Below are 13,795 nucleotides of genomic sequence, written 5' to 3' on the forward strand. Positions count from 1 at the left end.
CGCCTGGCACTGCCACCTCAGTTGTCGCATGTCCATAATGTCTTCCACGTATCTCTTCTTAGGGGATACAACTATCATCCGTTACATGTTGTGAATTATCCATTTCATCTTATTCGGGATGACCTATCTCTTGAAGAGGAACCCGAAGCTATTCTAGACCGCCATGAGCGGATTATGCGAAAGAAGACTATTCCTTTTGTTAAAGTTCTTTGGAAGAACCATTCTGAACGCGAGGCTACTTGGGAAATGAAAGACACTATTCGTTCTCAGTACCCAAATCTGTTCTCATCTTAGTACTCCGTAATTCAGGTTAGTTGATTTTTGACTGAGTTTATTCCCATTGTTTAGTTTTGGTAATGTGTCGTCTTAGAAACGTTGTACCTTAGTATGTGTGATGTCTATATGCTTGCTATGTGTTAAGTCTTTTTCGTGTCCGTTATGATTGAGATCGTTCGTATCCGTGCTTAGCATTTTCGAGGACGAAATTTTTTTTAGAAGGATAGAATTGTAATATACGGAAAATAAATTGCATATAAAAATCTATTAATAATAGTAGTAATAAAAATAGATAAATATTTTTCCTTGTTTTGTTATTTAAATATGACTATATAGCTAGGTATGTTCTTTTGGTTCACGTAAATATAAATAATAATAATAATAATAATAATAATAATAATAATAATAATAATAATAATAATAATAAGTTAATAAGTGTTTTCAAAAGTCTTATCATCAAAACCCAGTTGTGACTTTCAACTGAATCGCTAAGAATAGGCATGGAATTCCTTGAGATCGTTAGTTTAAAACAATCACTCAATCTCGTTCGGTTACCACACATTCACATCCACAGCCAAAGTATCGCACCGCCTCAAAACCTTCGTTCCTCTTTGAACCGTTGTTGTCGTTGAGGCAACCGGCGAGTTGCCACCACATCAAACCATCTGGTTGACCCCGTTTGTTACATGTCCGTTGTTCCATTAGTTGGGATTTGACGACGCTTTCAAGTTCCGGTCATCTCTGTTGAAAAGTAAGGTACCGTCTCTATCGTTTTCATACGGAGTTATGCCCCTGTTATGTAACTTGTTAATCGGATGAATAACATACCCCGTTCGCAGCTGCTTGATCTGGTTGTGGATATATGCAACGTGAATCCTTCAGGTGTCAACCCGTCTAAACCACTGTAGTCCTTTCCTTGTATTAGCGGTGACTACGTCGACCTCCATTCGCTTCATAAGGTACCGGTGCTAAACCGTCGTTTTTTTTTTTTTGTATTCTCCTACTTAATTGAGTTAGTGATAATAAGGTTATGAAGCATATGACCAGATTATATATATATCACCGATATGATTAGAATAATGGAAATATGTATTCGATTCTTATAACATAAACAACAAGATGGATATTAACTTGAAACAGAGGAAACTAAATGAAACATATAACTATAGCTCAACACTTGTATGGTACAACACACTTTACCAGTTTTGTCTTTTATTAGTGTTGATTTATAGTTCTTTTAATTACTTTTGCTTAAATGTCACATTGATCATATGCCGCCATTTCATGTTCAAGTGTTATTTTTGAAATCAGTGAATAAAGATAAATGAATTTAGAACATTTGCTAAAATTTATGTAGTGGAAGTGATGGAATTAATTTGCCAAACTGGGTTGCCATTGGTTTTTGCAAACTGATATGTAATTTATGTATACTCTAATAAAAATATATATAATGCAATCCTAAAAGATTATAAATCATTAGGTATTAATATATTGTATTCGTTATATAACAAGTCAAACAGTTTTGCTACATGACAACAAATCTAATTTAGAATACAATTAATTAAACTATAGGTTCGTGTTTTCGTTGAGGCTAGCTTGTACGATTCTGTTTTGCTTTGTTGAATTAAGGTACGGATTCTATCTTCTTTTCATTATAGTATTTTATTCAAGTCCGTTACTTTGTAGTACGGACGTTTTCGTTAGACTTTTCTGTTTTATATCGTTATATGACTAGTACATATAGTAGCATGCAATGGATTTTAGATCTTGTACTCGTGATTGCATGTTCCCCTATGATACATTTATTTCTGATACGACTTTGTACTCTATCACCCGAGCAATTTTATGTTTAGACTTGTCGTTGGGGCATCAACAGCATGGCACTCATCGTGACGGTGTGTAACTAAAGTTCACGGCGTTTCTAGTTGTGCTTGTATAGCACATGGCCCCTAGAGGCGAATAGATCGATCTTAGCTCTGACTCCTGACTCCTGACTCCTGTTGAGATGGAATAATGTGTGTACGCCTACACGCACTGTCTCGGTACATGGACTATAGCTGTGTACCCCTCTGTTTAGGCTCGTGGGTGCTTCTATATTACGTGACTTGTTTTACTGTTACATGATGTCACGTATGTCTTGTCTCTGTTATGATATGTTTGATATGATTATATGCATCTGTTTATGTTCAGTATATGTTATCTGTTCAGTATAAGTTTTGGGATTCAAGTTATATGAGTATCTATTTCTGTGCCAAAATCTAGACTTGTTTGACGACTGTATCGTTCGTGTTTCTGTCCGCATGTCCGCCTTACTTTTACTATTGATTTCTCCGTTACTGGGCAACTTTTTGGCTCAGCCGTATTTTCTTTCTGGTGTTTGTCTTATGTGTTTACAGGTAATCAAGGGAAACAGGGATGAGTGAGAGTAATATGAAGTTTCAAGTTTTAAAGTTTTTCGTTTTCTATCCATTTCAGTATTGAATAATACAAGACTTAGGTTTTCTGGTGGTTTTGAGACTTTTTGTTTCTTGGATTCTTGCTTTTATTTGAAACTGTTTGGATTTTGATATCTGTAATAGTGACATGCCAGCCTGTTCTGGGTTGGGGTGCTACAAACAAGAACATAAATGTCCAACCCAACAAGTCTTAAAATCAACAAACAAAAATCCAAAACAAACACACGAGAAAATTAAAACAGAAAAATGAAAAGTTCAGCAAAAGACTTAAATTTTTAATAAAAAGGGTCCTACTCTGCCATGTCTTCATCATCCATATCTGCATCGTTTCCAGATGTGTAAAACACATCATCAGCATCGTTTGATCCAGGACAATCACCTTCAACCACTATAGAAGCGTCACCTTCACCAATTGTAGCATCATTACCTTCAGCATTCCGCGAAGCCACTGCCTCAGGCACATCCACAGTGTATTTCCAACACGTTACTCTGTTATGACCATATTTTTTACAAAATGAACATTGACGACGTTTACTTCCAGGCTGACTTATGGCTCGCTCCTTTTGAGATTTGAGGCGTTTATGAGAACCACAACCCTTGAACCTGGTACCAACTGGAACACAGATAGTGGCCGTGCTCTCTGGAGCAACTCCTAGCAGTTCAGCAAATCGATTACGTTGTGTCTTGGGAGGTGCATTTATCTGAGCTTCATCAGCGACTGACATAAACTGCTTGATATGATCACGAAAATTACACAACTGATCAAATTTTGAAATTAACTTGTTCACAACATACTCAGTTGCATGACTAATCTCACGAACACAACGGCTAACCTCCTTACTACGATCTGGATCACCACCATCCGTAAGAATGGACCCGGGGGAACTATTTGGAACAACTTCACGCGTCCATCGCCTCAATATATATTGTTTCGGAAACTCCCTTACATCAAGAATCCGTAACACACAAAAAATGTGACTGCACAACAATCCAAACTGCTCGAACCTGTTGCAGTTACACTTAACAGTAGCATCCTCCTCGCATATCATAACCTGTAACAATGATTGTCCATAAAACACAGTGCATAAAATCAGATGGATACTTAAAAAAAAGTAGAATAATGTATAAATAACCTAAAATACAATATCACCTCAAAGAACACAGAACATGGCTGATCGAGATCCTTTATAAAATACTTAATGAAATCACCGACATGATCTAATCTGACACTAGTACAATGATAAATATCATGTTGAATCTCAAGTTGAACATTAAAAAATATTGTTCTGGTATATATCTGAACTGCTTGCTTCTCGATAACAAAATCACTGCACGGTGCAGGGTTGGTGTATCGAGTGTCATGATCATTTTTCGATGCTCGTGTCTTTGCGCTTCGATAGCTATGTCAAAGTGATTAAGAAATTCAACCAACATGCACTTTGGATTGCTAATCTTGCCAAAAATGTGATTATCGCTTTCGGATATAGATGATGTCCGCATAAGTCCAGACATTTCTTCTTCACGATAGTAAGCTGGAATCCATGATTCACGGAGCCCGTATATATACGTCAGCCATTCATGGTCGGTTAAACCGAAATCATTTAAGATAGCTGCCCATTCAGTCTCAAACGCTTTGGGCAATAGATAATCAGTCCAAACAACTGCAGACAATCTTTTCCTGAAATCTGTATTTGAACATAGGGCAGCCCCAACCTAAAGCAACATTTTAGCGTGTCTGTTAAAAAACAAAAATTAAAACACAGTAAAAATACACATGTAAAAAAACATTGTCATAAAAAAACAGACCTTTGTAGTGAGTTTATTGTGACAACCCTCACAATTCCAGGTATTCGTACAATTAATTAATAATTAATTTATGCTTAATGACTGTGCTTGATTACAACTGTGATTAAACTGCTTTCTGTTTTCTGTTACATACATACACATGCATCACATTTTATACTGTCACTCTATTTGTTACACACAAACATTAGTGACAAACTTGATGCACAAAACACAGTTAGCACACTAAACGGATAACCCAGAGACATGCTGACAATGCCAGCACATAGACAGACAATGTTTTTGAGGCCAGTGTGAGCCAGAGATAGAATACTACACTAGTAGGGAGTGTAGGGAAGTGAGGACCATAAAACTGCATCACTGGGTGATAGTTATAGTGCCTAGAAGTGCCTAAAACATACTTAAAGTGCAGAATTCTGCACTATATAACCAAAATTCAGCATTTAATACTAGCATGGTGCAAAAACTTGGCAAAATAGTCCTAGATACTTTCCAAAGTGTTGGGAATTTGATGTGTCACTAAAAATAATATTAAAGACACTTTAAAGATTAATTTCGCACTTTAACGGATCAATATCCAACCAAACAACCGGACTTTACCCGGAACATAAAAATATTGCCAAACACATTGTTTTTACTTTTCTAAGCTAGTTAGGGTCCCCGAACACCCTAACACACTTTATGTTATAACACACACCTTCATGCACTAACATAACAATTCAAAACTAACTAGATTAGTAACCATACATTTACAACCCAACCCCCCTAACCCCCCCCCCCCACTCGACGGTCACCATAGGGTGACCCACCCTTGCTTTCTTTCGATTATTTAATTGCTAATGTTGGATGTTTGGGAGCACATTACATGATGGATTATATGATCTTGGTTTATAAATAAACACACTAGTTACCCATTCTCTCACTTCTCAAACATCAAACAACAAACAACTCTCCTTCCTCCTTCCTCACTTTCGGCCGCCACCACCATCCACCATATCACCACCATCAAGCTTCCATCTAAGCATTCTACATACATACAAAGGTGCAAGAGGCCCTACAAGTAAGCTTGGTGCACTCGGAAGCTCATGGACCGCTCTTGTTTTATTTTATCCACCACTTTTACGCTTTGAAACTCCCCTAGCCTTGTGCTAGTAGTAAGTGCTTAAAATCTTCATCTTGTTCTTATTTTTAGTGGTTAATAGTTGAAAGAATGATAAAATGTTAAGAAACTCCAAAGAACTTAAACTAGTCTTGAACATAAAGGATGAAGAATGGATAAAGAGATGAAGTAGTGTTAAATGATGTTGAAATCATATTGATCTTGTGTTTTTATGCTTAATACATGTTGTTTGTTAGTAGAAGTAAGATGGTTCATCACCTAGACTTGCTAGATCATGTTCAAGAACATGAACTAGCAAGATGTAAAGATTAAAGATATGAAGAATGATGAAACCATCCACACATGAACTTTGAACTTGAATAAATATAAGTTTTCTTGAAAAATAAAGTTGTAAACTTGTAGATCTAAAGATCTATGAGCGGTTTTTCGAAAGAACCAAGTGAAAGGAACGAGTTTTGTTAAAACTTGGATATTACATGAAACAAACACATTTTTAGTGGGTAAACAAGTGTAGGAACACTTGTGTAGAAAGAAAATTTAACAAAGAAATATTTTTAGAAAATATGAATAGAAGTTGTAAAAAAATACACATTCTTTAAAAATAAAGTTTTTAAGAAACTAATCATATTTTTAAAGATAACAAGACATACTAAGTATGTTAGTAATTTACTACATATTTTTACAAACTTTCAAGTTCATAAGTTTATGGTTCATGTTTATTTTTGTCAAGGTTGGTGATCAAAATTGTATATTGTTGATTGATAATTGTTTGAATGATTTTACAAAAGAAAATGATATGCTAAAAAGCATGGACACCTCCATTTACAGATGAAACTTTGGTGAAATTTTTCTAGAATTACAACACTTAGAAATATTTTTCTAACAAATGTTTACAAATATATTTTTAACTTGGTTTTTGTTTAATAAACTTCGCCATGATTTTTATTCCAAAAATTACCAAGTACCGAAGGTGGATTTTCGTAAATAAAATTTGATAAATATATATATATATATATATATATTTAGAATATATATATATATATATATATATATATTTTATACTAAAACGCTTGTGTGATTGTTTGTTTATTGTGTGCACTAGATATATTATTTTTAGGGCTCTCTAGACCTTTACCTGCTGTTGTTAGCCGCCCGGCGAAGTCATATGACCAAGGAGCATCACGTTGGCTTTGAAGCAGCTGCATGGTACTAATACAACTATTAAATAACATGAAATTTCAACTCCAAAATAATAACAACGCTCTCACAAAATAAATATTTAAGTTACACAAGTATTGTTATTACAACGCGAACTTTAAAACGTAACTTATGTAGTATTTCTGAAAAATACTCTTATATGTATATTTTAATAAGTATTATTTTGGAAAAAGTATGAAGTAAAATATAATATTTTTGGGAAAAATATATATATTTTGGAATTGAGATGTTTTGGACAAGTAAATTAAATATATTTTCTAAGTGGGACTTAAAATATATTTTTCGGAATTATAACATGTACATGTATAAAAACCCCATCCTTGGGGCGGCCCATAGAGGTGACTGTGTCTTCCAGACGAAGCCCGGTAACAAATTTGCTAGGTTTGAGTTTCCCTGCACATTCTCATACATACTAGTGGATTTGCAACCCATTGGTGATCTCTTTTTCTTTATTGCTACATACCAGGGACTTTTATACATACTTTAAAGGTTTATACTAACTCACTTTTACATGAACTCGCTCAACTTTTTGTTGATTTTTCAAACTACATGTATTTCAAGAAAGTAGGGGATCTGGCAAGGTATGCAATCTGGTTAAGCTGCGTAGGAATAATGATGTCATCCGGGTTTAGGAAGTGTGACCCTTGCCTGGACAGGTTACAAGTCTTGAACTGTGTTTTTATTCAGCTTGATTTCTTCCGAAATTCTGATTTCTACTCATTCTTCTTCACATTTTTCAAAATTAACCAAGATTTAACGAATAAAATGGCTTTATTTTCTCACATAATACGCAAAACACTGTTTTAACAAACCCTTGAAATAATTAGACCTAAAATCCAACTAAAACCTGATCAATTTGTCAAAAAACATGGCCGATTGTATGACATCAGCATCATTTCGTACGGTTTGAGTCTCAGGTCGTTTGAAATAGGGCCAATTCACACGAATTGGTTTATTAGACATCATTTTGTTTGAATTGGACATATCAGATTTCCATTTCACACGAATTGGTAAATCAGAGCCCCAATTCGTTTGAAAGTGAACCTACTTCGCATCAAAAGGGCCAGTTCGCTTGAAGTTCATCCAATTCGTTTGAATCTTTCTTCAGTTCACACGAGGTGGGAGATTAGGTCCATTTTGTTTGAGGTTCAAATACCAATTCGCACGAATTGAAAGGAGTTCAGATCGTTTGAAAGCTGTTTGGGTATTCCAGTTCGTTTGAAAGTGTCTAGTTTGTGAACTTTTGATACTGAATCATGGAAGACGAGTTTTACAACGCGTTTGTTAATACTCCGACTGCTCCAGTTACAGTTGCCGAAACTGTTGAAATCAAAAATGAAACGGGAACCTTTCAAAAGCCTCCGAAGCTTATGTACATTGAGGATTTTAAAGGATGGTAGAATCGTTTTGAAAACTGGGTGCAAGCTTATAAGTTTGATGCATGGGTTTCGTTAGATAAAGATTACGTTAAACCGAAAGATGAACGTGGAAATGAAAAATCTTTAAGTGATTATTCAACGGATGAGAAATTAAAATACACTAGTGAAAAAATGATGATTAGTATTCTCCAACAAGCGGTAAAAGAAGATATTTTTGTTTTGCTTCAACATGAGGAAACTGCTAGATCAATTTGGTTAGCGTTGATTAACAAGTTTAAGGGAAGTGCTGATATGATAAAAAATAAACGTGCATTACTAAAGAAATCATTTGATATGTTTACAGCTTTTGAAGATGAGACGACTAAGAAGACTATCGATAGATATTGTCATCTTGTTCAGGAAATGAGAAGATTGGACATCAAGAAAGAAGACGATGAATGGGTTGATAAGCTAGCTAATGCTCTACCACAGAATAAATGGGGAACATATTTGTTGATTTTAAAACATTTGAGAAAATCTGAAAGTAAGCTACTTCAACATGAGGAAACTGCTAGATCAATTTGGTTAGCGTTGATTAACAAGTTTAAGGGAAGTGCTGATATGATAAAAAATAAACATGCATTACTAAAGAAATCATTTGATATGTTTACAGCTTTTGAAGATGAGACGACTAAGAAGACTATCGATAGATATTGTCATCTTGTTCAGGAAATGAGAAGATTGGACATCAAGAAAGAAGACGATGAATGGGTTGATAAGCTAGCTAATGCTCTACCACAGAATAAATGAGGAACATATTTGTTGATTTTAAAACATTTGAGAAAATCTGAAAGTAAGTTCATTTAGAAGCTTGAAGAACATGAATTGGATGTTCAGAAAACTGCTATCATGAATAATCCAAGTGCTCAACAAGATGTTAGTCTATACTATAGAGGAAGCAAATTTGAGACTACTCCGAGTCCGAAAATTAAGACTGCTTTCAGTGCTGATGGTACTTCCGGAACAAATGTTAGCACTACAACTCAGAGTGGTGGATATTCGTCATTGTATTCAAGTTTTGATCCGAATTTCTCAACACCAAGTTCTCAACGACAGAGTTCAACAAATCTGCAATGCAATGTTACATTGAATATTCAAAATGGTCAAAATCTCTCTCCAAATATGGCTAAGCAACACATGGCATCACTTGTTACTGTGTTAGAGTCGTATGAAAGCTTAGTTTCTGGAAGAATCGGAAATCTGATGCTCACTAAGGAGGATTATGATCAGATTGATTCTGAGGAACTTGAGTTGATGGACATCAAGTGGTGTTTAGCTAGTGTTTTGAGAAGAGCAGAAAAATTCAAACAAATCACCGGTAGAGATGATCTTCGTGATGCTGCTACATCTCAGTTAGGGTTTGACAAATCGAAGGTTACTTGTTTTCGTTGCCGAGAAAAGGGACATTTTAAACGAGAGTGTACAAACAGAGAAGCAACCGGAAGACAATATCCGTTTGGAAACAACAATTATCATCGAAAAGCAATTTATCATCAGGTTGCTCAACAACCGTCATCATCCAGTGCTATTGAAGATGGAAAGAAGAAAGCTTATCTTGTTAATCAAGATGATGAAAGTTTGCCAGAGGGATTTAGCTGGGACAAATACATTCCGACTAATTCAGAAAAATCAGCCTTTGTTGCTCGAATCTTGGAAGAAGAATCAGTCAAATCTAAGCCAAAAAGAATGAAGATTTTCAAATCATCAGAAAGTGATGAAGACATTGATGATGAGGAAGAGTATATTAATACTGCTAGAAAAAATTTAGACTCATTCAGTTTTATTTGTTTTTTTGCAGATAAAATCGAGATGTTGAAAGAGAAAAGGGCTGCTCGACTAAAGAAAGAATTGGAAGAATTGGAAGCAAGAAGGATTGCTGAAGAAAAGGCAAAAATGGAAGCTGAAAAAGCAAAAGTTGAAGAAAATTCGACAAAGAAGGTCGAAGGTGAAGAGTGTGAGGAAAAGTAGAATTTAATGAAGAATCGATGACTGAAAAGGTGATAGAGAAAATAGTTGAAAAAATCGTTGAAGTCGAAAAAATAGCCGAAGTTGAAAAAATTGTTTAAGTTGAAAAGATTGTCAAAGTTGAAAAGATTATTGAGGTCATAAAACCTTGTCTGAAATGTTTGGAACCATGCAAACATTGTGAAGAAAAAGACAAGAAGTATAGTGAGCTAGACGAGTTAAAAGAAAAGTTGTTGTTTGATGTGAAGTATGTAAAAGAATCATATGATGTGCTGAACAGAACGGTTGATAGTTTGAACAAAACAAACCTAGAAATAAGAGTTGCTTCGACGATGATGAGTTCAACATTAATGACTAAGCAGAAGGTCATAAATAGCTATATTGAAGAGTGTGCAAAGCTGAAGCAGGATTTGGAGACCGAAAAGATTGAAAATGAAAGAATCAGACGATTGCTGTTGAGTTATTCAACTTGTGATTATTTGATTGATAGAGTTTATCCTACTGTTGCAGGTCTTGAAGTTTTTCAAGATAAAAAGACGGAAGATACGAATACTGGTAAGAAACAAAGTATCAAGTATAACAAGTGTCCGCCTCCGATCTGGGAAAGTTATTCTCCTAGAAAACCAAACGAGGAGCAATTAAAAAAGGCAGTCAGTATAAAGTTAAAGTCTGAAACCACTGATGAGTTACCAGACAATATTGACGTCACATTCACAGCGTCTGACACTGATCATGAGTCTGAGTTATTAAAGAAAGTGGTCAATCAGGTGTTGGATATGGATGAAGAGTCAAAGTCGGAGTCTAAATCTGAAAGTTCGAGTTCATCAGACAAGAGTCCGAGTTCACCGGTCAAACGGGTTTACAATAAAGAATTTCTGATGTCGAAAAATAATTTGAATGACGAAACATTCAAAGTAGCATATACTTTGAATGATTCTGACAAATTATTTTCTTATGATGAATTTCCAATAAGAAGTGTTAAAACTGAAATGATCAAAAAGGTTTTCAAATTAACAGAAATAAATATTTCTGAAATAAAAGATTTAAATCTTACTAAAAAACCTAAAAATACACTTCAAGAGTTCAAGAAAGATTGAACAAGAAAAAAGGTTACAGTTCTGGTTCTGGTTTTCAAAAGAAACAAAACCATAACAGTAATTTCAAAAAGAAAGGTTTAGGTTTTATTCCACCTGAAAATTATAAAAATGAGAAAAATTATAAACCAACAACTAAATTTGTTTCAGGTACAAGTTCAGATGCATAAAAGGAGAAACTGTTCAGAAGACAGTCAAATCAAGAGTTTCTCGCAGAAAAGAAAAAGAATGTTGTGAAAAATTCTGCACCAAGAGTTGACAGAAGAACCTGTTTCAAATGCCAAGAAGTTGGACACATTGCTTGGAATTGCCCCAAGTCCACTTATACAAAACATGGAGTTTCTTCTAACTCAAAGATGAAAAAAATGGGTTAATAAAACAAAAAAAAACCAACAGAAAAATTCAAAGTGTTCAAAAATTCAAATTTCGAAATTGATGAAAGTTCGAAACGTTTTTACAAAATAAGAGTCGATTTGAATAAACAAAAATGGGTTGTTAAATCTGAAACTAGTTCTGACAATGAATCTGACTCGTCAAAGTCAGAGGAGTCGTGTGTTGTAAAAAATGATGAGAATTATGTTCCAGAAATGAACGATGAAAACTTTCCGCCATTGTCAAAAGAAAACTTGAAGTTAAAAGTTGGAAAGATTGAGATTTCAGATCAATTCTTCTTTGGTAAGGAAGAATTTGATGCTGAAAAGGCGTTTAATGGAAAAGTGAAACATATTTTTGGAAAAATGGCTAATGGGAAGGTAAAGGGCGTGAAAGAGTTTTATAAATCAAAAAGATGGTGGAGTGAAGATGACTCACAATCACCCAAGACTGGCCAGGCTTGGGTGATAGCATTCTCTACTTAAAATCCTGACTTGCCGGAACTCGCAGGTTGGTAATTGGGGAGTAGGAATCGGCATCTTTCTTGAGAAGTTCACGAAAGTGATATTTCGACCTACAAGTGGTGGTATTCTTGAAAATTGTCATATTTCAATTTAGAAATGGTATTGTGATAAGTGAACCTACAAGTGGTTAATCAAGGTCATTAAGTTGAACTTGATTTAACTTTCATACAAGTGGTTGAGAAAACAAAGTGATGAATTAAGCCCCAATATTACAAGTGAATTCAACAAAACTTATTTTCCGGAAAAACCATTTTGATTAAAACAAACTTAAGTGTTTTGAAATCATAATGGGAAAATAGTTTGTTGTCAGGGAGAGTTCTGATTGTTTATGCCAAGTGGATGGCGAATTGAAGCAATTCGAATCAGTTTGTCAGTTTATTTGTACAACTTATTTCAAATTTTCCATGAAAATCAAAAATTGAAACATATTTTTGATTTTAGGGGGAGTAAAAATTTTAGAAATTTCGAAAATTTGAAAAAGTAAAAAACATGATAAAATCTAAAAAGCCAAAAACACATAGAAAAATTCAAAAATGAGTTTTGTTTTGAAAAAAAAGGAAATGATAGTACATCAGTGGACTATCACAACAGACTAAAGAATTGGAATGTCAAATGGGATAAACTGTCTCACTGATGATATGCCAGTAGGTTTTTACTCATTCAGAAGATTGTTTTCGAGATATAAACCTAAATATCAAATACTTACTTATCTCGTGGGGAACATCTCTCGGATATATGGGTAACCCCTGAAATCTTGTTGGAAAGATTTTCTATTTCTGACATACTAGGTCTTTGTGCGTCATGATATCTGGGGTATTATACCTGGACTTCTGATTTTGCGGGAGCAACAGCCTAGTCCTCGTTTAATGCTTTGCACTGCTTTAATCTTAAAAGCCAACCCTCAGCATATAAATTGATGAAACATTGAAAAATGCTAATCATGTGCTGTTGAAGAAAAGATCCCCAAACGGGACACACCTAAAGACGAGCCATCATCTCTTTGTCTAAACGGAATTCTAACCTGAGCTCTGATGGTCTCGCATTACCCGTTTACAAATATCATTAGTGTACATTCACCTGTAAGACTGAATATAGAAGTCTGGATACGGGAGTATATTCTGAGGTGGGACACACGAATAAGTTTAAGTGCTTCATTTTGAACGATATCTTCTAGTGATTTATAAATTTGTCGAATTGTTAAATTTGTGAAATTTATTTTGAGGGAGAGTCTGTGCAGGTTAGCCAGGTTTCGACTCCTGAAGATATGCAGATTTGAGCCAGGTTCCAGGTTTTGTTGCTACGGAAAGCCAGGAGACGTTCTGAACCTGTGAAAGTGCTATGTTAGATTGCGATCCCGGAACAACTTAAGGGAGAGTCTGCTAGCAAAGGGAAGTCTGAAGTCAATAGAGCCAGTTTATGATCCGAGAACTATGATCAAGACAGAAGCTGATGTTGCTGATGAGTGAGAGAAAGAGGAGATTGAAGATTATTATATCAACATCCAAGAGGAAGGTTAGTTGTTGATGCTGAAAAGAAAGAGAAGAGTTTG

At 34.9% G+C, this 13,795-nt stretch overlaps 1 protein-coding gene across 1 annotated transcript; it reads right to left on the minus strand.

Moving 5' to 3' along the window:
* Positions 1-3,022: 3,022 nt before the first annotated feature.
* LOC110913897 (protein FAR-RED IMPAIRED RESPONSE 1-like) lies at positions 3,023-5,238 on the minus strand. Its single transcript, XM_022158715.1, has 4 exons — positions 5,233-5,238; positions 4,054-4,445; positions 3,883-3,961; positions 3,023-3,784 (listed from the first exon to the last, which is right to left on the minus strand). Exons 1-4 carry the CDS (start codon positions 5,236-5,238, stop codon positions 3,023-3,025), a joined length of 1,239 nt encoding a protein of 412 aa, XP_022014407.1.
* Positions 5,239-13,795: the final 8,557 nt, after the last annotated feature.

The sequence above is a fragment of the Helianthus annuus genome, chromosome 6 (genome assembly GCF_002127325.2).
Source record: "Helianthus annuus cultivar XRQ/B chromosome 6, HanXRQr2.0-SUNRISE, whole genome shotgun sequence".
Classification (NCBI taxonomy): Eukaryota; Viridiplantae; Streptophyta; class Magnoliopsida; order Asterales; family Asteraceae; genus Helianthus; species Helianthus annuus.